At 41.4% G+C, this 24,870-nt stretch overlaps 2 protein-coding genes across 6 annotated transcripts in view; one reads left to right on the forward strand and one right to left on the reverse strand.

The window, feature by feature from the left end:
• The window catches only part of TPGS2 (tubulin polyglutamylase complex subunit 2), a 66,853-nt gene extending 46,018 nt beyond the window's left edge, over positions 1-20,835 (reverse strand). For both annotated transcript variants that reach the window (XM_087439156.1, XM_004422473.3), the window contains exon 1: positions 20,598-20,835. In XM_087439156.1, coding sequence (XP_087295282.1) covers positions 20,598-20,679 — 82 coding nt within the window. In that variant the 5' untranslated portion in view covers positions 20,680-20,835. The remainder of the gene's footprint in view (positions 1-20,597) is intronic.
• A 6-nt stretch (positions 20,836-20,841) lies between these two features.
• The window catches only part of KIAA1328 (KIAA1328 ortholog), a 353,895-nt gene continuing 349,866 nt past the window's right edge, over positions 20,842-24,870 (forward strand). For all 4 annotated transcript variants that reach the window (XM_087439155.1, XM_004422476.3, XM_004422475.3 and 1 more), the window contains exon 1: positions 20,842-21,142. In XM_087439155.1, coding sequence (XP_087295281.1) covers positions 20,842-21,142 — 301 coding nt within the window. The remainder of the gene's footprint in view (positions 21,143-24,870) is intronic.

The following is a 24,870-nucleotide window of genomic DNA, read 5'->3' on the forward strand; positions in this document are numbered from 1 at the left end:
CCAGGTTTCAGAACAAGCATAGCTCTGTTGACACCTTGGTTTCAGACTTTTGGCCTCCAGAACTGTGTGAGAATAAACTTCTGTTGTTCTAAGCCAACCAGTTTGTGGTACTTTTTATGGCAGCCCTAGCAAACTAATATAAAGCCTATCCACTTTTTCTCTCTGTGATATCATGTAGATTACTCTGTTTTAGGCCATGGTCACTGCAAGTCTAGATGCAATCAAGGCCAGAAACTCTCTCCCTGCTCTGATCCATCCTCAGCACACCACCAGAGGATCTTCTCCATACCTAGGCTTGTTCCCTATCAGATCTTATTCAGTTCTCCCTTTGGTCTGGAAGATAAGACCCTCATTATACCTGTTTGATTTCATCTTCTTCCACCCTATAGTCCAAACCTTCTGTTCCAGTTGTGTCCATTTCCTCATTGTCTCCATCCCTCTGTACCCCCGAAAACCAAATCTGTACTCATCTTTAAATATGCTGTATCCCTTTCTCTATATACATACCCAAATGTGTCCATGTTTCTCTCAATCTACCCAAGTCCTACCCATACTTTAAGGCCATACTAAAGTTGCACCTCCTCCATGAAACCATTTCAGATGACTCTAGCTCAGTGATCTCTGCTTTTCCCAATATCCCATCCCACCACATACAGGGTCGGAGCCACATATGTTTATACTTTATTATATTCTATTTTGAACTATATCTGATTATTTACTATGTCCTAAGCATCTGTAAACAGGGAATGTATTGAAATGAATTTTTTAAATCTCTAGGAATAGGGCAGAGACTTCTAATCTAGTTTAATGTGGTTCACAGATTCTAGAATTATACCAGTACCCCTTCTATGCATCATAAAGTTTCCTCCAAGTTGTCAGAAAGCTCAAATCTTGGGATGCAGCAACAGCCTAATACAGGAGTCAAGAATTCTGGACTCCACCTATTCTAGTCTTGCTTTACGCATTCACTAGTTATGTGCCCTTAGATGAGTCTTCACTTCCCTTTGCATTCAGTAAGACAAGAACTATAACACTTCCCTTGATAGGGAAAGCAGAGGAAACAGAAATGAAGGCGCTTTGGAGAAGCAAAAAGTACCACATACACAATTTTTCTTCTGCCTTCTGTTCAATGTTTTTTCTAAGATATTGGAAAGCACAGCACTGTGGTGGAAAAACACTATGTGCTTCAAGCCATTAGACCTGGCGTGAGTCCTTGCTATGCCCCTGACTGGTTAGGGTGGCAGACACTGTCTATCCCTTCACGGGTGGTCCCAATTTGGCATTTTCCACCAAAGCTAAGATAGTGAATAATAAATGTTATTATTCATTTTTACAACAAGGACATTGAGGCTGAGAGTTAAGCCACAAAGCCAACTCTCTGATTCCAAGTATGAGTCTAGTTGAGAAAAGAAGAGTTTATGTGCATAAGCCATTGCATGCCCCTTGGCATAGCCCTTCAGAGCAATCATCCTATGCAAATGCAGAGTCTAGCTTTAATGAGTCTTAGCAACCTACCACTCCACCTGTAGTAGGAAAGAAGAAAACAATTCTTTGCCAACAACCCAGCTGGTCGCATAGTGATGTCATCTGACTACACCCACTGGATGGTCTAGTGTGTAGGGCTGTAAGAGGACATATATGTAATGCAAGTGCCTGACATTAAGCTTTTGATTGCTGAGGCATCCATTCTAAACACATCCATCTCAAATAAACAAATTTCCACCTGTATGACAGCTACTAGCTAAACTAGACAAGCAACCAGGACACCCTGACCCATGAAGTTCCCCTTTTAGAAAGCCTTGAGTAACTTGGATAACTGAATGCTTGAGTGACCCATTTTCCCTTCCTGCACCCTAATTCTCGCTCTTATGTTTTAAATTCACCAACCAAGAGTGAACCTGCAAAACTCTAGCCACTCCACCCTCGGGCCCTAATAAAGGCTAAGACCTAGGTCTGCTCATGCTCGTGCTTTCTCTCCTGGCGACCTGGCTGTGTGGCCCTTGGGCAAGCTGTGTACCCACCAAGACCTGTGCGCAATAAATTTCTTTTTTCAAAGTTCCCTGATGGTTGTTGCTGAGGTGTGTCTTGCAATCACAATAAGAACCACAATGGCTGGTCCAGCCACAACATTGGCTCCAGTCAGGGAAATGTCTGTGGGGGCTTGCCACAAGTAGTACAGGCCCAGATGAGTGCCTCAGGCATTCCTAGCTGATAGCATCACTATGGACAGGTCGAGACAGACAGAAAACACACCATTATTCAGTTTATATCAGGCCAATGTGGAAGGGTTACAGGCTCAGACAGAACTGCTGTGATGCTACCACAGATGAGGGCATATTATACTTAAGCTTTGAACACGTGTAAGATAGGTCAACTGGTCAACATGCTGACTTTAAAAACTTTCATATAATAAGTTGTTTAGGAAGTACCCACCGTAGAGACTCCACTATCCAACACTTCAGCACTGGTAGGGAAGAGAGGGACACACACTAAATTCCATTTGTATAATGCTCTATTTCAGGGAATTGATATTAATTGTCTCAATTAATCTTTCAACAATCTTGTAAAACAAGTAACATTACTCTCATTTTAAAGATTTTTTATTTATTTATTTTTCCCCCAAAGCCCCAGCAGATAGTTGTCTGTTATAGCTGCACATCCTTCTAGTTGCCGTATGTGGGACGCGGCCCCAGCATGGCCAGAGGAGCGGTGTGTCAGTGCGCACCTGGGATCCGAACCCGGGCCGCCGGCGGCACAGTGCGCGCACTTAACCGCCAAGCCACGGGGCCGGCCCACATTACTCTCATTTTAAAGGAAACTGAAGTTCAGAGATATTAAATAATTTCACAGGACTAAATCTCTGACCATAGGTGTGGACACAAGCCTAATGCTTTTTATACCCTGTTGTCTTAGTAGCTAATTCTGACGTAGTGGAGTAGTTTTCCCCACATCACCAAGCAATTCTCGGATATCAGCTGGGTGTCCTACAATTTAATGCAATCTTAACACTATCTACCAAGAGATAGCATCAGATTCTACAGGTTAACGGCTCAGTCCCACAAGACTGCCCTGCACTTCAGATTACCCATGCTTCCAAGTGACAGGCTATACATCAGGGGTTCCCATCACCCCCTCTTTGGGTTCAATTAGCTTATTAGAGTCACTCACAGTATTAAGAAAACCCATTTACTCATTAGATTACCAGTTTATTACAAAGGATATTATAATTCAACAGCCAGATGAAAAGATGTATAGGGCAAAGGCCTGAACAAAGGAGCTTCTGCCCTTGTGAAGTTTGGGGCCTGGCATGAGAAAGTGTTCTGGTTCACCAACCTGGAAGCTCTCTGTACCTTCTTTTGGGTTTTTATGGAGGCTTCATTACATAGGCATGATTGATTAAATCATTGGCCATTGGCAATTGACTCAACCTCCAGCCTCTCTCCCTGGAAATCAGTGGGTCAGAGTGAAGGTTCCAACTCTCTAATCAAGATTGGTTCCCCTGGCAACTAGCCCCCATCCTTAGGTTATCTAGGGGCTTTCCAAAAGGTACTCATTAACATAAAAGACACCTTTTGGGCTCATAGGAGCTCTGTGCTGCAACCAAGGATGAAAACCAAATTTATATTCACTATTATAAAGCACCATATCATAGGTAAGCAAAAGCATTATGAGGTTGTTTAAAAAGCAACAGAAATAATAAGTTGTTTTTGGCCTATTAAGATGCCACATGGGAAGAGTATCTGACTAGGCATAGCCATCCCCACTCTCCTGCTTTTGTGTCCAATGACAAGCATTTATGAGCTGCCTGGCTAGAGTGAACTGTATGGCAGAGTATGAAATGAAATAATGAAGGAAGATATGAAATTCAGGTCTTCAGACTCGGCACAGTCCTCTCTAGGTAACTGTGTGACATGCCACAGATGAAAACTCTCTGTGGCAGCTTACTCCAAATAAGGTGCTATCAATTCCTTCCCTCCCTGCATCCCCATTACCAGATCCCCATTGAGAGGTAAAGTCCATTTCTCCACCTCCTTGAATTTGGGGATGGCCTGTGCTTTGACCAATAAAAATGTGGCGATGCTGCGCCAGTTTTGGACTTAGAGAGGACTAGCAGTTTCCCTTTTCCTCTCCTTGTGCCCTGAGCTATCACATACTACATCCAAGCTACGCTTCTGAAGAGAAACGGCATGTTGAGGAGCACTGAGGGGCCAGACACATGAGTGCAAAAGTCATCTTGGACGTCCAGCCTAGTTGAGCTACCAGATAATTCTAGTCTCAGCTATAACCATTTGAAAGACCTAAAATGAGGACTGTCCCAGCTGAGCCCCAACAACCCCCAGAACCAGGAGAGAGAGTAAACTGCTGTTTCAAGCCACTATGTTTTGGGGTGGTTTGCTACCCAGCAATAGATAACTGGAACACACTCTCTAGTAGAAAACAATCTCTGAGGGGTATTCAATGAGGACCTGTTATGTCCTCAGCTTGGGAAAATCACTGCCTGGGATTAGGAATTTAAGTAGGAGATGCTGTCTCAAATTTCTTGCCTAGTTAAACACAACAAATATGAAACAAGAGTGAAAACTTCAAGGTGATATATAATTATGTGTTAAACTGGGTGATACTGACCTTAAGGACCACAGGAGTTAAAGGTAGAGGGAGGTAGATGAAGACTGAAAAAGTGATAAAAAATGTCATAAACTATGCATTGATTGGGCCTCGAAGGATGATGTGGCTACTCCTGCAGACTGGCTCAATTAACACCTACTCCTGCTCCCTCCTAGTGTGCTTTCCTGTACTTTAGAGACTGGTCAGCTAAAGGCTACATTTCCCAGATTCCACTGCAGCCAGGCTCCCTCAAGAGACCACAATTCCTGCAGGGAAAACCCACTCATAAAACATGGAAGGCGGGAATAAGCGGGTGAGGTAGAGGGGCAATGGAGAGACTGGATCTTCTCACAAGCATAGTTGCAGAGGTGTTCTGACTTCACGGGTTGAGAGTTGTAGCAGTGGCAGAAGCAGCAGCAATTCCTCAATTCTGCAGCTTCCTCATCACACGAGCTGCAGGTACTTCCCACTTAGCATCCCCTTTTCGCAGTATGGTTTTCAACCTAGAGTCTGCTCCCTTTAGTTCTCCCAATGATTTTTGTGGGCTAATGCCCCTTAATCTATCCCTTCCTGCCTTAACTAGCTAAAGTGTATTTCTAGCATTAAAGTAGCTAGAGCGGACTGTATAAAGTCTACAACTAAGAGTCCTGACAGACAAAGACAGCTTAGGTTTGTGGGCTCAGAGGTGACTTTTCAGGACAGGCAAATGCGTGCAGGTCAGAGAAACTTGTCATTTACATGTCTTAAATATTGTGGCCATGCAGCCAGACAAAAGCATGAGAGATTTTAGAATCCAATATAAACATTAAAAGTCTTTAGAGCCAGATGAGAAAAGACAACTTAGATATCTCTGTGACTAGATAAGAACATCCAAAGAGAATAATTGAAGAAAGTTAATAGTCTATTACACAAATCAAAGAATTAGGTAAGGATATACTGGAAGCCAGGGCTTGAAGGTGGGGCATTTGGAGGGCTAGGAGATGGGATGCGGTGGACTGCACAGAAAAGAGTTAACACAGCCAACCTGAGGTTAATATCTTTAGAAGAACCAGCTTGTGGGGTTCACCTTCGGCTGGTACCCGGGAATTTGGCCCCGGGAATTTGGCCTTTCCATGTGTTCTACATTGATAAGGCTGTTTTGCCCACCTTTGGCTAAACCACTAAACATCTGTTATCTTTCTGGGAGTCTAAAATTTCAATAGCTGTCGCTGGTTGTTTTGTGTATGTGACTAGCCCCCAATAAAACCCCTGGAATTTGAGTCTTAAGCAGGCTTCCCTGGGTAGAAACACTGTACACATATTGCTGCATTTCACTGCTTAAGGAAGGAGTGTATTCTACGTGCCCATTCACCGGAGGGAAAACTTCAGAAGACTATGCATGGATTCCTCTAGATTCCACCTGATAATAGGTCTTTACCCCTTGCTGGTCAATGTAATAAACTATAGCTCCGAGTCCTGTCTCTGAGTCCTGTGAGCCCTTCTAGTGAATCACCGAATGTGTGGATGGTTGTAGGATCCCAGAAACATGCATCTATCTCTTCGTTTTTAATATTTTGGAATTAGTTTGCTTGAGGTATGTTTTTGGAAACAGTAAATAGTTGGGTTTTGTAAGCCAGATTTAAAATCTTTTTCTATTACTAGGTGACTTAAACCTATTCATATCTATTGTTAGGAGGGATATGTTTGGTCTCAACTTTATCATAATATTTTATTTTATTTTATTTATTTATTTTTTTTGTGAAGAAGACCAGCCCTGAGTTAACATCTGATGTTTTTTTGCTGAGGAAGATTGGCCCTGGGCTAACATCTGTGCCCATCTTCCTCTACTTTACATGGGACGCCGCCACAGCATGGCTTGACAAGTGGCGCATTGGTGCGCACCTGGGATCTGAACCTGCGAACCCCGGGCCGCTGAAGTGGAGAACACACACTTAACCGATGCACCACTGGGCTGGACCCTATCGTAATATTTTATAATTATGTGTATTATATTACACTTATTATGTTTCCTCCTTTTTGAGATGTGTATCATTTGCTCTTTTCTTTAAAATATTTGGGAGAATGTACAGGCATACCTCAAATATTTTAAAAATAGTGCAGGTTTGGGTCCAGAGCACCGCAATAAAGCAAGTATGGCAATGAAGTGAGTCACACGAATTTTTTTGTTTCCCAGTGCATATAAAAGTTATGTTTACACTATACTGTAGTCTATTAAGTGTGCAATAGCATTATGTCTAAAAAAAATGTACATACCTTAATTAAGAAATATCTATTGCTAAAAAATGCTAACCATCATCTGAGCCTTCAGTGAGTAGTGATCTTTTTGCTGGTGAAGGGTCTTGTAAAAAACACGGTATCTGTGAGGTGCAATAAAGTGAAGCACAATAAACGAGCTATGCCTGTATTAAGGGTTTTTTTCTTCTTTCTAAATCTTATTGAGGAGGTAATTTCTTTTTCTTTTTCTTTTTTTGAGGAAGATTGGCCTGGTGCTAAAATCTGTTGCCAATCTTCCTCTTTTTTTCTTTTTTCTCCCCAAAGCATCAGTACATAGTTGTATATCATAGTTGTAGAGTAAGTTTTCTACTGCTGCATGATAAACTACCACAAATTAGTAGCTTTAAATCACACTCATTTTAGGTCTATAGCTCAGAACTCTGGCACAAGATGACTGGATTCTCTGATGAGGCTGAAGTCATCAATCTATATTTCTATCGTTATGCCAGAGGAGCTGACTGCTCAAGTGTCAACTGTTATATTCTCATCTGGAGCTCCAGGTCATCTTCCAAGCTCATTCTTGTTATTGGCAGAATTCAAGTCCTTGTGGTGGTAGGACTGAGGTCTCCATCACTTGTTTGCTGTCAGCTGGGGTCCCTTTCAGCTTCCAGAGGCATCCTGTATTCCTTATCATGTGTTCCCATCCATCTTCAAGCCAGCAAAAGCATAACAAATCCTTTTCATCCTTCAAATCTCTTTGACTTCCTCTTCTGTTATCAGCCTGTTTTAGAGGGCTTATGTGATTAGGTTAGGCTCACCTGGATAATCTCTTTTGCCATTTACTATAACATAATCACAGGTGTGATATCTCAACAGCTTCACAGTTCTAGGGATTAGGGCAGGAAATCTTGGACGGCTGTTTTCAGAATTCCTTTTTTTTTTTTCTTTTTTTGTTGAGGAAGATTAGCCTCAAGCTAACATCTGTTGCCAATCTTCCTCTTTTTGCTTGAGGAAGATTTGCCCTAACATCTGTGCCAATCTTCTTCTATTTTGTGTGTGGGTCACCACCACAGCACGGCTGACGAGTGGTGTAGGTCTGCGCCCAGGAACCGAACCCACGAACCTGGGCTGCTAAAGTGAAGTGCGCCGAACCCAATCATCATGCCACAGGGCTGGCCTCTAGAATTCCCTTTAAAAAAAAATAGCTTTATTGAGATATAATTCCAATAACATAAAGTTCACTCTTTTAAAGTGTATAATTTAGTGGTTTTTAGTATATTCACAGAGCTGTGCATCCTTAACCAAAAAAGTAACCTGTTTCTTTGGCAGTCACTATCCATTTTGCACTCCCATCATCCTCTGGCAACCACTAATCTACTTTCAGTCTCTAAAGATTTGCCTATTCTAGACATTTTATATAAATGGAATCATATATGTGGCCTTTGTAACTGGCTTTTTTCATTTAGTTTTCAAGGTTCATCCACATTGTAGCATGTATCAGTACTTCATTCCTTTTTTACAGCTGAATAATCTTCTATTGTATGGATATACCACATTTTGTATACCCATTCTTCAGCTGATAGACATTTGGATTGTTCCCACTTTTGACTAGTATGAATAATGCTGCTAAGAACATTTGTGTAAACGTTTTTCTATGTAAATATGTTTTAATTTCTCTTGGGTATATACCTAGAAGTGGAATTGCTGGGCCATATGGTAACTCTATGTTTAACTTTTTGAGGAAGTGCCAAACTGTTTTCCAAAGCAGCAGTGCCATTTTACATTCCCACCAGCAGTATATGAGGGTTCCAATTTCTCCACATCCTTGCCAACACTTAATGTTGGTCTTTTTGATTATGGCCATCCTAGCAGGTATGAAGTGGTACGCCCCTGTGGTTTTGATTTGAATTTCCCTAATGATTAATGATGATGATGATCTTTACATGTGCTTATTGGCAATTTGTATATCTTCTTTGGACAAATGTCTATTCAGATCCTTTTAAACTGGATGGCTTGACTTTTATTATTGGGTCCTAAGAGTTCGTTATAGATTCCAGCTACATATACGTGATTCATATACGTGATTTGCAAATAGTCTCTCCTATTCCATGGGTTGTCTCTTTACACTCTTGATGGTATCCTTAAAAGCACAAACAATTTTAATCTTGATGAATTCAAATTTATCTATTTTTTTTCTTTTGTTGCTTGCACTTTTGGTGTCATATCTAAGAATCTATTGCCTAATCCAAGGTTACTAAAAACTAATCCAAGGCCTATGTTTTCTTCTACGAGTATTATAGTTTTAGCTCTTACAGTTAGGTCTAAGATCTACTTTGCATTAATTTTTGTATATGAAATAAGGTAGGGGTCCAGCTTCAATCTTTTGCATGAGGCTATCCAGGTTGGATTAAAATGTCATACTGTGGACAGAGGGGTATTTTTGCATTCTGTGCTGCTCAGTGTTTAGTGTTGTGCACTTTCTTTCTTTTTTTTTTGAGGAAGATCAGCCCTGAGCTAACATCCATGCCAATCCTCCTCTTTTTGCTGAGGAAGACCGGCCCTGACCTAACATCTGTTGCCAATCCTCCTCCCTTGTTTTTTTTCCTTTTTCTCCCCAAAGCCCCAGTAGATAGTTGTATGTCATAGTTGCACATCCTTCTAGTTTCTGTATGTGGGATGCCACCTCAGTGTGGCCAGACAAGCGGTGCGTGCCCAGGATCCGAACCCGGGCCGCCAGTAGTGGAGCGCGTGCACTCAACCGCTAAGCCACAGGCCCGGTCCCTGCACTTTCTAAACATAATTACCTCTAGGAGCCATGTGGTCCTCTCACAGGATCTCTCACAACATGGCAGCTTACTTTTTCTCAGCCAGGAGGGAAATCTGCCTCTTTTAAAAAGCTTGCCTGATTGGGTCAGGCCTACCTAGCGTAACCTACCTTTTGGTTAAGTTACAGTCAACTGTTTAGGTACCTTAATTACATATGCAAAAATATCTCTGCCTTCGCCATATAATGTAACCTAAGCAATGGAATGATATCTGTCATCTTCACAGGTCCTGCCCATTTTCAAGAGTAAAGGATTATACAGCAGTGTGGGGCACTGAGGGTCACCTAAGAATTCTGCCTACCACAGTTATCTTTGTACTTATACCCTTTTAAAGGCCCTTTTAGTTTGTCATAACAAACAATCATTCACTCTCATCCCACCTTGGTTTTGGCGTTATATATACATATTTATGTATGTTTATGTGTATATGTCTGTATGAAAATGATGTTCATCATCATTTTGTTGCTGAGGTTTTCACAATCTACATTTGATTTGGTGAAACTAATCCTCTAGTAGATTCCTCATGAAGGGCTCATGGGTGCAGAATTCCCTAAGTTCTTTTATTTGAAAGACAGTTTGGCTGGATATAAAATCCTTAGTTCACATTTTCTTTCACTGAATTTTGTAAAAGTGCTGTTCTGTTGTTGCCTTGCTTTGTATGTTGGTTTTGAAAGTCTGATGTGAGTCTAATTATTTTCACTTTGTAAGTTATTTGTTCTTTTATGCTTTGAGGCCTTGAGGATTATATCTCTATCTTTGTTCCTAGTTTTACTAGGATATGTCTTGAAGATGATAGTTCTTGGTTAATTTTTTCAGGTACTCAGTGAGCCCTTTCAACATAAAGAGTCAGATCTGTTTCCAGGACTGGAAAGTTTTCTTATAGTTTTAAATATTAGTTCTTTTCCTCTATTTTGTTTTCACTCTTCAGAGACTCTGATAATAGCATCCCTTATTTGCTTATCTTCCATTTCCACTACTTTGTTCCTGACCCTTTTACTACTTTCTTTATGTCACCTTCTTCATTGTTTTCCTATCTTGCTTCAATGCTCCAGATTAAAATTTCATTTCAATCTATTCCCTCTATGGGACCTTATAATTTACCCTTAATTTAGAATTTGGCTTCCTTCCATTTCTTTTCTGAGTTCAATCAAATCTTTTTTCATCTATCTCTGTTCTTAGTTTTTGAATGTCTGATGTTGGGTGGTTTTTCGTATCCTCAAATCCTTGTTCATATATTTTAATTCTGTTTGGAGTTTAGACTTCCAGTTTTCTTCTACTGCATAGTTGCTTTCCAGGAAGAATTTTCCCCAGTTGTTTGTTTGACATTTCATTTCCTGAGTTCAGCATTAGTTCTATATGGATTTTACTCTTCTCTTGTTCATTTTGTGATATTGCGGTGTTTAACAAGATTTCTACTTTAATGGCACCTTTTCTAGTCAGTTGAAGCAAAGTCCAGATATTTTAAGGGTTTGTGTGTGTGTGGGGGGGGCGGTGGGTGGGTGGGATGTGAATTTTTCTTTTTATTATTTTCCCTTCTACCTTCAACTGCCAAAAGACTCTTCTTCGTTCTTTTTTGCACATTTTCTCCCTTAGAATACAGGCATTTGGAATACTGTCCCTTTAGGTCATGCTTGCTCCTTTAAACAGAGACTGTCCCTTTGACATGGCTGTTCCTTTAAATAACACCTACTTTGAAATTTATTCCTGTAGTCCTGCTCTGATCTACCCAGTTGTTGTTGTTGTACTTTCAGATTTGAGGTGGTTTTAATCTTTCTGTTAGCTGCTCCAACTAGCCTCTTTGATATTATCATTTCTAGGTTTGCCTTTGCTTCTCACAAAGCCTTCTAGCAGAGAGGGAGTGGCGCAGGAACAGATGGGACCTGGAGCTAGGATTTGATTTTTTTTTTTTATTTTTACTCATAGTTATTTTGCACATTGGGCATTCTCTGTCTTTAAGTAATGCTGAGAGTTTGGTTTTTGATCAAATGTTGTAGTTGTGGAGTTATTTCACATATCATTTAGGGAGGAGAGTTTGGGAGTTTGCTTACTACACACCCACCACTGATTTCAGCTACCTTGTTTTTAAAAATCCTCTTAGGGGCCGGCCTGGCGGCTCAAGTGGTTAAGTGTGTGTGCTCCTCTGCGGCGGCCTGGGGTTCACAGATTCGGATCCTGGGCGCGCACTGACGCGCCGCTTGTCAAGCCATGCTGTGGCGGTGTCCCATATAAAGTAGAGAAAGATGGGCACGGATGTTACCTCAAGGCCAATCTCTCTCAGCAAAAAAAAAAAAAGAGGAGGATTGGCATCGGATGTTAGCTCAGGGCTGATCTTCCTCACCAAAAATAAATAAATAAATTAATTAAATTAAATAAAAATCCTCTTAATATATTATCTTTCCAAAACAAAAAACAAATGTGAAAAAAACATATAATTGGAGCAACATGGTGAAGTGAGCTGTTCCTTATGTCTCTCCCCCTTTGAACTACAACTAAAAGGACATTCATGGATCAGCAGAGGATACCCACACACCACATCAGGATGCTTGAGAGCCCCGAGCAGCTACACATCTGAAGGCGGATGGACTACCCCCTGAGAAGGTGGTGGAGATAGGTGAGCACCCTCTGAACCCCAGGCAGTCCAGTGCACACGTGCGACTACTTTCCTGGATGGAGCAACCACAGCACCACTGTGGCCCTGAGGGTGGGAGCGTGCCTCGGCGTAACTGTGGAAACAGGTGACAGCAGCCCTGAGCCCCTGTATGATTGCTTTCCCGTCTAGTGGGAGAGCCCTCACATGGGAGGGCCATGCAGCCCACAGAGAGTGGCACAGGCTGGGACCCAGAGGGGAGGTTCCGCCCACCAAGCACAAAGGCTGGTGCGACAGAGGAGCAGAGGGTGGCTGAGCTCCGAGTCCAGGCGAAGAAGCACCTGGCTGCCGTGAATGCCCATACTACTGCTGTGGCCCCGAAGTGGGGAGCACAACTACGTGGGTCTGTGGGAGCAGGCGGCAGTAGCCCTGAGCTCCCATGTGATCCTTCTCTCATCCGGTGGGAGAATACACAATCCCACTAGGGTTCTAGGGAGTGGTTTTGGCTTGGTCCCAGAAGGTAGGTCCCTCCCAGCCAAGCACAATGGCTGGTGCGACCTAGGAGCAGAGGGCAGCAGAAACCAAATGAGCCCCCGGCTGCCGTGAATGCCCATAGTATCGCTGTGGCCCCGAAGAGGGGAGCACAACTGGGTGGGACTATGGAAGCAGGTGACAGCAGCCCTGAGTCCCCCATGTGACTACTTTCCCATTGGGTGGGAGACCCCACAGGGCTGCTGTGATCCCAAGGAATGACCCAGGCTCAGACAGGCACAGTTGACAGGGACTGCAGCAGCGGGCTCACATTTCAAAACTCCTGTCCCCTCACCCCCCAAAAGAGGTGGCAGGTGGAACCGGTGTCCAGAAACTATCACTGTGCACCGGCACAAATCCACTCCATCAAATGGTATAAAGAAATATATTAATATTCCAGACCAGAAGGAAAAAGACAAACACCCAGAAATCAATTCTGAAGGCATGGAAATCTGCAATCTAAATGACCAAGAATTCAAGACAGCCATCATAAGAAAACTCAACGAGCTACAAGAGAATTCTGAAAGATAGTTCAATGAAAGCAGGAACCAAATTACTGAACAGAGGGAATTCTTCACAAAAGAGATCGAAACTGTAAAGAAAAACCAAACAGAATTGTTAGAGATGAAAATCACAATGGATGAAATAAAGAAAAATCTAGAGTTCTTAAACAACAGAGCTGACAATATGGAGGATAGAATTAGCAATCTGGAGGACAGGAACAGAGAAATGCTTCAGATGGAGGAGGAGAGAGAACTTAGACTACAAAGAAATGAAGAAATTCTCCGAGAAATATCCGACTCAATTAGGAAATGCAACATAAGGATTACAGGTATTCCAGAGGGATAAGAGAGGGAAAAAGGAGTAGGGAGTTTGTTAAAAAATAATGACTGAGAACTTCCCAAACCTGGAGAAGGAGCTGGAATTACATGTAAAAGAAGCCAAGAGAACTCCTAATTACATCAATGTAAAAAGACCTTCTCCAAGGCATATATTAGTAAAACTGGCAAAAGTCAATGACAAAGAAAAAATATTAAGGGCAGCAAGGCACAAGAGAATAACCTACAAAAGAAGCTCTATCAGGCTTTCGGCGGATTTTTCAGGAGAAACCTTACAGGCTAGGAGAGAGTGCAATGATATATTCAAAATTTTGAAAGACAAACTCTTTCAGCAAAAAATACTATATCCAGTGAAAATATCCTTCAGATATGATGGAGAAATAAAAACTTTCCCAGATAAACAAAAGCTGAGGGAGTTCATTGCCACAAGACCCACCCAGTACAAGATTTGATCAAGAAGGCCCTGATACCTGAAAAAAAAAAGAAAGAAAGGGTTTACAAAGCCTTAGGCAAGTGGATAAATAGGCAGACAAAATCAGAAAATTGCAACTCTCTATCAGAATAGATTGGCAAACACTTAATTATAACTCTAAAGATAAAGGGAAGGAAAACATCGAAAATAAATATTATCACTTCATTTTAACCACAAATTCATAACACATAACAGAATAAGTAGTGACAACAACAACTTAGAAGGGGAAGAGAAAAGGGATGAAATCTGCTTAGACTAAGGGAACAAGAGGCCATCAGGGAATGGACTATCTCATCTACAAGATCTTTTATAGAAACTGCATAGTAACCACTAAACAAAAAATCAGAACAAAGACACAAATGATAAATAAAGAGAAAACTGAGAAAACCATCATAGAGAGCCACCAAATTGAATTAGCTGTTCAAAATACACAGGACCAGAAACAAGGGAAATACATAACAACTGAAAAACAAGTGATAAAATGGCAGCATTAAGCCCTCCTATATCAATAATCACTTTAAATGTAAATGGATTTAATTTCCCAAACAAAAGACACAGAGTGACTGGATGGGTTAAAAAACAAGACCCAACAATTTGCTGCCTCTAGGAAACACATCTCAGCTCTAAAGACAAACACAGGCTTAGAGTGAAAGGATGGAAGACGATACTCCAAGCTAACGGCAAACAAAAGAAAGCAGGTGTTACCATACTTATATCAGACAAAGCAGACTTCAAGATAAAAAAGGTAATGAGAGACAAAGAGGAGCAATATATAATGATAAAAGGGACACTCCACCAAGGAGACATATCATGCATAAATATATATGCATCCAACACAGGAACAACAAAGTACATAAAGCAACTATTAACAAACCTAAAAGGAGATATCAACAACACCACAATAACAGTAGGAGACCTTAACATCCCACTTACATCAATGGATAGATCATCCAGACAGAGAGTCAATAAGGAAATGGTAGACTTAAATGAAAAACTAATCCAGATGGACTTAATAGATATATATAGAGAACACTCCATCCAAAAACAGCAGATTACACATTCTTCTCAAGTGCGCATGGAACACTCGCAAGGATAGACCATATGTTGGAAAACAAGGCAAACCTCTATAAATTTAAGAGGATTGAAATCACCACCAGCATCTTTTCTGACCAAAATGCTATGAAACTGGAAATCAACTACAAGAAAAAAGCTGGGAAAGTGACAAAGATGTGGAGACTAAACAACATGCTACTGATCAACCAATGTGTCATTGAAAAAATTAAAGGAGAAATCAAGGACTATCTGGCAACAAATGAAAATACACCATACCAAACCATATGGGATGTAGCAAAAGCAGTCCTGAGAGGGAAATTCATAGCAATACAGGCTCACCTTAACAAACAAGAAAAATTCCAAATATGTGAACTTAAACTATACCTAACAGAATTAGAAAAAGAAGAACAAACAAAACCCAAAGTCAGCAGGAGGAGGGAAATAATAAAAATTAGAGAGGAAATAAACGAAATTGAAACCAAAAAAACAGTAGAAAGGATCAATGAAACAAAAAGCTGGTTCTTTGAGAAGATAAACAAAATTGACAAACCCTTAGACAGATTCACCAAGAAAAAAGAGAGAAGGCTCAAATAAATAAAATTAGAAATGAAAGGGGAAAAATCACAATGGATACCAGAGAAATACAAAGGATTATAAGAGAATACTATGAAAAACTATATGCCAACATATTGGACAATCTAGAAGAAATGGATAAATTTTTAGACTCATACAACCTTCCAAAACTGAATCAAGAAGAAATAGAAAATCTGAATAGACCAATCACAAGTAAAGATATTGAAACAGTAATCAAAAACCTTCCAAAAAATAAAAGTCCAGGACCAGATGGCTTCTCTGGAGAATTTTACCAAACATTCAAAGAAGATTTAATACCTATCCTTCTCAAACTATTGCCAAAAATAGAGGAAGATGGAACACTCCCTAACACATTCTACAAGGCCAACATCACTCTGATACCAAAGCCAGACAAGGACAATACAAAGAAGGAAAATTACAGGTCAATATTGCTGATGAATGAACATAGATGCAAAAATCCTCAATAAAATATTGGCAAACCAAATACAGCAATACATTACAAAGATCATACACCATGATCAAGTGGGATTTATACCGGGGACACAGGGATGGTTCAACATCTGCAAATCACTCAAGGTGATACACCACATTAACAAAATGAAGAATACAAACCACATGATCATCTCAATAGATGCAGAGAAAGCATTTGACAACATCCAACATCCATTTATGATAAAAACTCTCAATAAAATGGGTATAGAAGGAAAGTACCTCAACATAATAAAGGCAACATATAACAAACCCACAGCCAACATCATACTCAATGGGCAAAAACTGAAAGACATCCCTCTGAGAACAGAAACAAGACAAGGGTGCCCACTCTCACCACTCTTATTCAACATAGTACTGGAGGTTCTGGCCAGAGCAATTAGGCAAGAAAAAGGAATAAAAGGAATCCAAATAGGCAATGAAGAAGTGAAACTCTTGCTGTTTGCAGATGACATGATTTTATATATAGAAAACCCTAAAGAATCCATCAGAAAACTACTAGAAATAATCAACAACTACAGCCAAGTTGCAGGGTACAAAATCAACTTACAAAAATCAGTTGCATTTCTACACCCTATTAATGAACTAACAGAAAGACAACTCAAGAATACAATCCCATTTACAATCACAACAAAAAGAATAAACTATCTAGGAATAAATTTAACCAAGGAGGTGAAAGACCTATACCATGAAAACTATAAGACATTATTGAAAGAAACTGATGATGACATAAAGAAATGGAAAGATATCCCATGCACTTGGATTGGAAGAATAAACGTAGTTAAAATGTCTATACTACCTAAAGCAATCTACAGATTCAATGCAATCCCAATCAGAATCCCAAGGACATTCTTCACAGAAATAGAACAAAGAATCCTAAAATTCGTAGGGGGCAACAAAAGACCCCGAATAGCTAAAGCAATCTAGAGAAAAGAACAAAGCAGGAGGCATCACAATCCCTGACCTCAAAATATACTACATAGCTATAGTAATCAAAACAGCATGGTACTGGTACAAAAACAGACATACAGATCAATGGAACAGAATTGAAAGTCCAGAAATAAAACCACACATATATGGACAGCTAATCTTCGACAAAGGAGCTAAGAACATAGAATGGAAAAAGGAAACTCCCTTCAATAAGTGGTGCTGGGAAAACTGGACAGCCACATGCAAAAGAATGAAAGCAGACCATTATCTTGCACCATACACAAAAATTAACTCAAAATGGATCAAAGACTTGAAGGTAAGACCTGAAACAATAAAACTCCTAGAAGAAAATACAGGCAGAACACTCTTTGACATCAGTCTTAGAGGGATCTTTTTGAATCGCATGTCTACTTGGATAAGAGAAACAAAAGAAAAAATAAACAAGTGGGACTTCATGAGACTAAAGAGCTTCTGCAAGGCAAATGAAACCAGGATCAAAATGAAAATATGTGCATATCATATATCCGACAAGGGGTTAATCTCCACGATATATAAAGAACTCACACAACTGAACAACAAAAAACAAATAGCCCTATCAAAAAATGGGTAGACGATATGAACAGCCATTTTTCCAAGGAAGATATACTGATGGCCAACAGGCATATAAAAAGATGTTCAACATCACTAATCATCAGGAAAATGCAAATTACAACTACACTAAGATTTCACCTTAAACCTGTGAGAATGGCTACAATCACCAAGACAAAAAATAATAACTGTTGGAGAGGATGTGGAGAAAAGGGAACCCTCATTCACTGCTGGTGGGAATGCAAACTGGTGCAGCCTCTATGGAAAACAGTATGGAGATTCCTCAAAAAATTATAAATACAAATACCTTATGATCCAGCTACCCCACTTCTGGGTATTTATCCAAAGAACTTGAAATCAACAATCCAAAGAGGCTTATGCACCCCTATGTTCATTGCAGTATTATTCACTACAGCCAAGAAGTGGAAGCAACCCAACTGTCCATCAATAGATGATTGGATAAAGAAGAGGTGGTATATATATACAATGGAATACTACTCAGCTATAAAAAAAGACAAAATCGTCCCATTTGCAACGACAGGGATGGACCTGGAGGGTGTCATGTTAAGCGAAATAAGCCAGACAGAGAAAGACAAACACTTTATGACTTCACTCATAGGTGGAATATAAAGTGACACACGGACAGAGAGAACAGTTTGGTGGTTACCACAGGGAAGGGAATTGGGAGGTGGACACAAGGGGTGAAGGGGCGCATTTATATGGTGACTGACAAATAATAAAGTACAATTAGAATCTAACAATGTTATAAACTACTATGACATCAATAAAAAAATTTTAAAAATTTGAAAAAAGAGAAAAAAACAAAAACATATAATTGATTTTTGACTTGTGATTATTAACTTGAAATTATGAGGTTTTGATTACATTTATAAACAATATTAGAATGTTTACAGGAGGCTAGCTTCACTATAAATTTAATTACCAGCATTGCTTAATTCCTTAGGTAGGTTTTGCCTTGTGTTACCAGGTTGCCAGACATCTGTAATGCTTAATAGTAAATAGAATATATTAAATGTATAAATGAAATTTAAAATGTTCACAGTTATTTAAGTATTTGGGTCTTTAAATCGAACTGACAGCTTCAGGGAAATTTAGCTAGCTTGATTTAAGTAGATTAAACATTAATCAAAAGAAAATAACTTATTTATAGAAAACTCCCTAGATTTATAAAAAGAATAATGAGGCACACCTTTGGAATAGCAAAATCTGCCTGACTAAATCTTTGAGTTTAAGAAGTAAGAGCACAGGGGCCGGCCTGGTGGTGTAGTGGTTAAGTTCACCGGCTCAGCTTCAGCATCCCCTAGGCGCGGACCTATGCATCGCTGGTCAAGCCATGCTGTGGCAGGCAGCTCACATATAAAGTAGAGGAAGATGGGCATGGATGTTAGCCCAGGGCCAATCTTCCTCAGCAAAAAGAGAAGGATTGGCATCGGATGTTAGCTCAGGGCTGATCTCACAAAAACAAAAAACAGGTCGGACGTTTGGATAAGAACGGGGAGATAGGATATGGGTGGTCTTGATTAGATCTCTCCTTGCCCAACTCTAAAACATCATTTCTAAGACTTACCACTTCTCCTTAACACATCATAGTGTTTCATGCCACATTTACTGTTTTAGGCACTGGGGAATTCAAGGGAGAACAAGACCAAGTTCCTATCCTCATGGACTTCTATTACAGAAAAGAGACGGACCAATTGAAAAAACAACCAAATAAATACATAATTCCAAGTAGTGATAAAGCCATGAGGATAAAACCAAATGTAGGATAAGGGAAGAGAGAAAGATAGGGAAGGATGTGGTTACAACTATATTCAGGGAAGGCTCGTCTGAGGTCATGATATTTAATCAGAGATCTGAACCAAGTGAGGGAGAGACATTCAGAGGAAGGTAATTCCAGATGGAGGGTCTAGCAAATTGCAGAGGCCTTGAAGCGGGAACAGGCTTAGTGTGTTTTACGTACAAGAAAGCCACTGTGGCCAAAGCAGAGTGAAAATACAGAAAGACAGATGATGGCAGATTATAAAGGGACTTGTGGGTCATGGTACAGAATATGGATTTTATTACAAAAGTAATGGGAAGGCATAGAAGCATACTATTCAGCCTGCTTAGACTGCCTTTCTCTTCCTTGGTTATCCGGCTAACTCCCATTTGTCTTTCAAAATCTAGCATCATCTCCTGTGGACATATTCCTTAACTCTACAGGTAGGGTCAATCACTTCCTCCTCTGTGCTACTTCCCAGCAATAATAGATGACTGATCTCTCACACTTCTGGGGACCTCGTCTGTTTATTTTTTCAGAGAACTGTGTTTCCGTCGCCCCCCCCCCCTTCTTTGTAGCCCCAGAGTCTAACATAGCGGTGGGTGCTAGGTAAAGGTTCAATAGAGGAGAAACACCCGTTCAGTGGTGCAAGTCTTGACTCCTGAAATGACACGGAGCGCGTGGGGGTTGTTGCCCCGGGAGGCTGGGCGCAGCATTCCCCCAGCTCTCTCTGCGACCAGAGTAAGAGCTTGGGTTTCAAGGATACTCCCTTGGCCAAGAATGCCCCAACGGACACCCAACCTCCAACTGTCAGGTGTCTGTCTCCCCTTTGCACGTCTTTGCCCGTCCTTCCCGGGACCTGCGGTGTGACCTCTGGTAGGGGGAACCTTCGAGATTCCCAGCTCCGAGTCCGAACACTCCCCGAAAACGCTTCCCTGGCCTAGTCACGCACCCGACTCCCCCTTTCCTCCTTAACAACGGAAGTCACATCAGCGATGCTCACTGACATGCAGGGTCCAGCTCCCCTCCTTGCTTCCAGTGCACACCGCCTCGTCCCGCAATCGCCACCGCGGCTCCCCGCCCCACTCACCTAGGATGCGGGTGATCCCCAGGGTCAGCTTCTCCAGGTGCGGCTTGCTGCCGCCCAGCAGCGGGGGCGGCGTCTCCTCCATGGCTCGCGTCCCCGCTCCGCGCGCGGCCGGGGCAGCGGCGGGGACAAGGCGGGAGGGCGGGGCGGGCCGGAGGGCTGGGCGCCGCCTCGGAGCCTCGGCCGTCACGTTCACGGCATGCCGGGAGTTGTAGTGCTCGGCGCCTGAGAGCGCGGCGGGGCGGACATGGGGGGCCCGGGCTGCTCTGGGAGTAGTAGTTCCGCCGGGCGCTCGTTCCCTGGGCCCCGGCGGGGCCTCCACACCAAGCCGCGGGGACACAGTGACTCCTCAGCCCGGTCCTTCCCGCCCTGCCGCGGTTGGCCGCGCAAGCGGGGGCGGGCCTCTGCGCCGTGCGGCCAATGGGGACTGGGCCTGGAGGCCGGGGCGGAGCGGCCCCAGCGCGACGCCCGGAGTGGCGGTTGTTTCAAGATGGCGGACGTGGCGGGCCCCTCCCGCCCCGGCGCGGCGGCGTTCTGGAGCCGGGACTGTATCCTTTGCCCGCCTGGCAGGGGGCGCCGGTGCCCTCCCCCAGGCGGCGAGCGGTCGCGTGGGACTTTGAGTGGAGGGGAGAAGCGCGGTGGAAATCCCGGGGCGCGGCTGTCCTGTCAGGCCACCGTCCAGGTGCTGGGCTTTCCCCTTGCTTGGGCATTAGGTGGCAGAGCGCCTGATCTGTCTCCAGGTTGGCGCTCCAGGTGTGGGGATTCAGCACAGATGTTTCCCAGCCCTCCTTGGCGGTGAGCTCTGGAAAGATGGCCTAGAGTCGTGGCCCACTCTGGGGCTGTGTGTGTCCCTCTTCCCGTGGTGACCTCGGGCCGACTGAGTGTGCGGAGTGAGCTTGTGGAAGAGGAAAGGGTGTTGGCTGGACAGGGAGCGTTTTGTCGTGGTTTAGGAGTGTCCTTGCTTTGCGTTGTTAGGAGCAAGTCAGGATCTTGGACTTCGAAGGCCTGTCAGTGATGGTTTATTTTCATACTGGGATTTTCGGAGAGGTGGGGCTTGGTTTCACTGGGATGTGGTCTGGTGGTGCTGGCTGCAGAATAAGATGCATATCGTCGTGCTTGGAAGTAATGTTGATTTACATGTAGATTGCGGGTCACCGCCGGCAGGATTGAAGTTCTTGGATTGTTTTGGGGTGGAGAAGCTGTGGAGCTTTACCCTCGGGGTAGTATTCCCAGTTCAATATCTATGATGAGATGTGTGGCATAAGTGGTTTCTTCCCTGGGTTAGGTAGACTGTTCCAGTTAGGTAGCTTTGGTTCCGATAATTTACTTCATGTTCGTTACATAAAAGGAGGGCTATCAGTGTATTGGGTGCTTGCTGAGGCAAGTCTGTTTGCTGAAATGGGTGATAGCATTGTTTTGGGGCATTGCTGTTAACTTTCGCAGAATCATTCTTTGCACGTTCTGCTTAGCTCGCCGTGAAACTTACAAAGTTATATTATCATTTGCCCTTACTGAGCTACAAGGATTAAAGTGTCATGCCGCGGAGAAAGGGATGTTTTTGCATTCCGTGCTGCTCATGGAATGTTTAGTGTTATGCACTTCCTAAACATAGTTAACACTTATCTCTGATAGATTGGTGAGAATCAAGTGAAATCATGTACATACACTGTGGATGAAAGCATACTAGTGCACCGTGTAAATGAAATAGTTTTTCCTTTATATGTCAGTAGTGATGCAAAGAGTATGTGCATTGGGAATAACTGGGCTGAGTTAGGAAGTCAGGAAATTGGGATGAGTCTTTTCTCATGAAACACTGCCTCTGTAATGATAGAATTTTGTGCTAGAGGAGATATTTGCAGGTAATTAGCTTGTACTTTGCTTCTTTGGTATAATCATTTTCGTAACCACCTTTGTAGTTTTGGTTATTACTCCTTAACTTTCTCTATGACCAATGGTATCATTCTGATGTAGAATAAATGGTGTATGTGTGTGGGGCGGGGAGGGAGACAATCTATTGCAGTGGACTGGTTAAGAAGTATATAAACTGAACCTATGCTCTTGGTCTTAGTGGCCCTGTAGTCTCACTTATTCATGTAGTCATATTACTCCCTATTTCATATAGAAATTGTATATTCTCCCTTTTCTCTTACATTCTCCCTTACTTGAAAAATTAATGTCAATACTCATCTTCCCACTGAAAGTGAGGAGTTGAAATTGTATGGGAAAAATGGTGGTGATTACATTCTATAGAAATTCAGATGTTTGAAAGGAATTGCAAGGTTACTAGTATCACCTGTTTCCCCTGCCTATTCCACGTAATGACCAGTTAACATCCAGCTTCAGATATTTTCATTTTAAATCTCCATGGGACACAAAAACAATGTCAAATGTAAATTTGTTACTGAATCTTTGCTAAAAAGCATAACGATAGTTATGAATCATTTGGTTTAGTTCTGTCTCTTTGGATCTTGATCTCTTTTCTTGTCACTTTGGTGACTTTCCAGACCACCCCAAAGCGTTTATAGTAGAACTTTCAGTAGGAAAAGACCAAAAAGTATGTACCTGTGATCTGGTATTCTTTTCACGTTGTTGAAAGAAGTATTTTCAGTGCTTCACCTAAACAGTTAGAGAAATGTGATTGAGAGATTTCCCAGTCCTAGATGTTTCCCTCACGTGAGGACAGATCATCTGTGACTCAATGTCACCTTTTTCACTGCTGTTCTTGTGAGTTATGCATCTCCTACACAGTATGATTCAGCAGTGCTGTTTTGCGCAAGGTATGTCTTTATACCTAATGTGTAAACAATAAGTATGCCTTGTTGTCATTTTATGGGTCAAATCTGCATTTAAAATATGCCCCTTCAGCCATAAACTGCTTTCCTCATTTGTTATAGTTCCCGCTAATATCAGAAGTGTTTCTTCGGTATCTATATTTGATTGCTTAAATGCACTCAAGCATATTATCATTAACAGTATTAGTAACTTGATATTAACAAATATGAACTATAAGGGGCCTGGTCAAAACATTGCAGTAGCTATAATTTCTGCCATTGAGTTTTCAATTAAAAATAGGCAAGGACTTTATGTTGATGTTAAAATAATTTACTAGTTGGGAAATTCATTGTGGTCAATAATAATTACATACACATATGTTGCTGATAAGTGCTTCAAACTCAAAAGGTTAGAGTGTGCAGTAGTAAGTTTATTTCCTTCAGATCCCAGTGATCTAGGATAGACGTGCTTCTTCCTTTCTATGACTTCTGCCTTGAGTTTCTAATTACTTCTTTAATTCTGGGGATTTGGATAGATTGGTATCAGCATTTAGGATGCTTGATAACTTACTGTACTTGCTTAATGAGGAGCTTCCAAAGAAATCAAAGTAGAACTAAGGTGACACTTGGAACCCAATAAAAGGTCCAGTATACATTTGGTATGTATTGTGTCTCTGACTTTCTCATAAAATATACATTTGTTGGAAATCTCTGTATTTGAAGAAGGTAAATATTTGGGTTCTTAAGATACTGGGATGAAGATAGATTGCAAATGGTTAGAAAGGATAGGTTAGATGGAGGCAATTTCAAATATTTTTAGTCTTATTTTTAAAAACTTTTGTTAAGGTCAGTTTATTTAGTGTCTTTTTATATTTGAAAAGAAATTTAGTATGGATATAACTAATGGGTTTTGCCTGCATATTTTGAATGGGATAAAGAAAGATAACATTAAGACGTTGGACACTGCCTCATAAAATTAAATAAATATCAATTTCATTCTTTCATAGATGGTTTACTATGAGCCAGGAATTCTTTGATGTTTGGAGACATGAAGTTGAACAAAACAAGACGAAAATCCTCGCCCTCTTGGTGCTTACCTTTTAGTGAGATGAGAAGAGGCCAGGAATAAGTAAAAATATATTCTATGTGATGAGTATAGGTGCGATGGAGAAAAATAAAGCAGGAAAGGAATAGCTATCGTGGGGGTCTTTTGTCTTTGTTTTTATACCAACACCATACTGTCTTGATTACTATAGCTTTGTAATATAGTTTGAAATCAGGAAGTGTGATGCCTCTAGCTTTGTTCTTTCTTAAGATTGCTTTGGCTGTTTGGGGTCTTGTGTTTTCCTACAAATTTTAGGATTGTTGGTTGTATTTCTGTGAAAAATGCCATTGGAATTTTGATAGAGATTGCATTGAATCTGTAGTTGGCTTTGAGTAGTATGGACATTTTAGCGATACTAATTCTTCCAAATCATGAGCATGGAATATCTTTCCATTTATTT

Source organism: Ceratotherium simum, chromosome 14, assembly GCF_057802395.1.
Source record: "Ceratotherium simum simum isolate JZ-2026a chromosome 14, ASM5780239v1, whole genome shotgun sequence".
Lineage (NCBI taxonomy): Eukaryota > Metazoa > Chordata > Mammalia > Perissodactyla > Rhinocerotidae > Ceratotherium > Ceratotherium simum.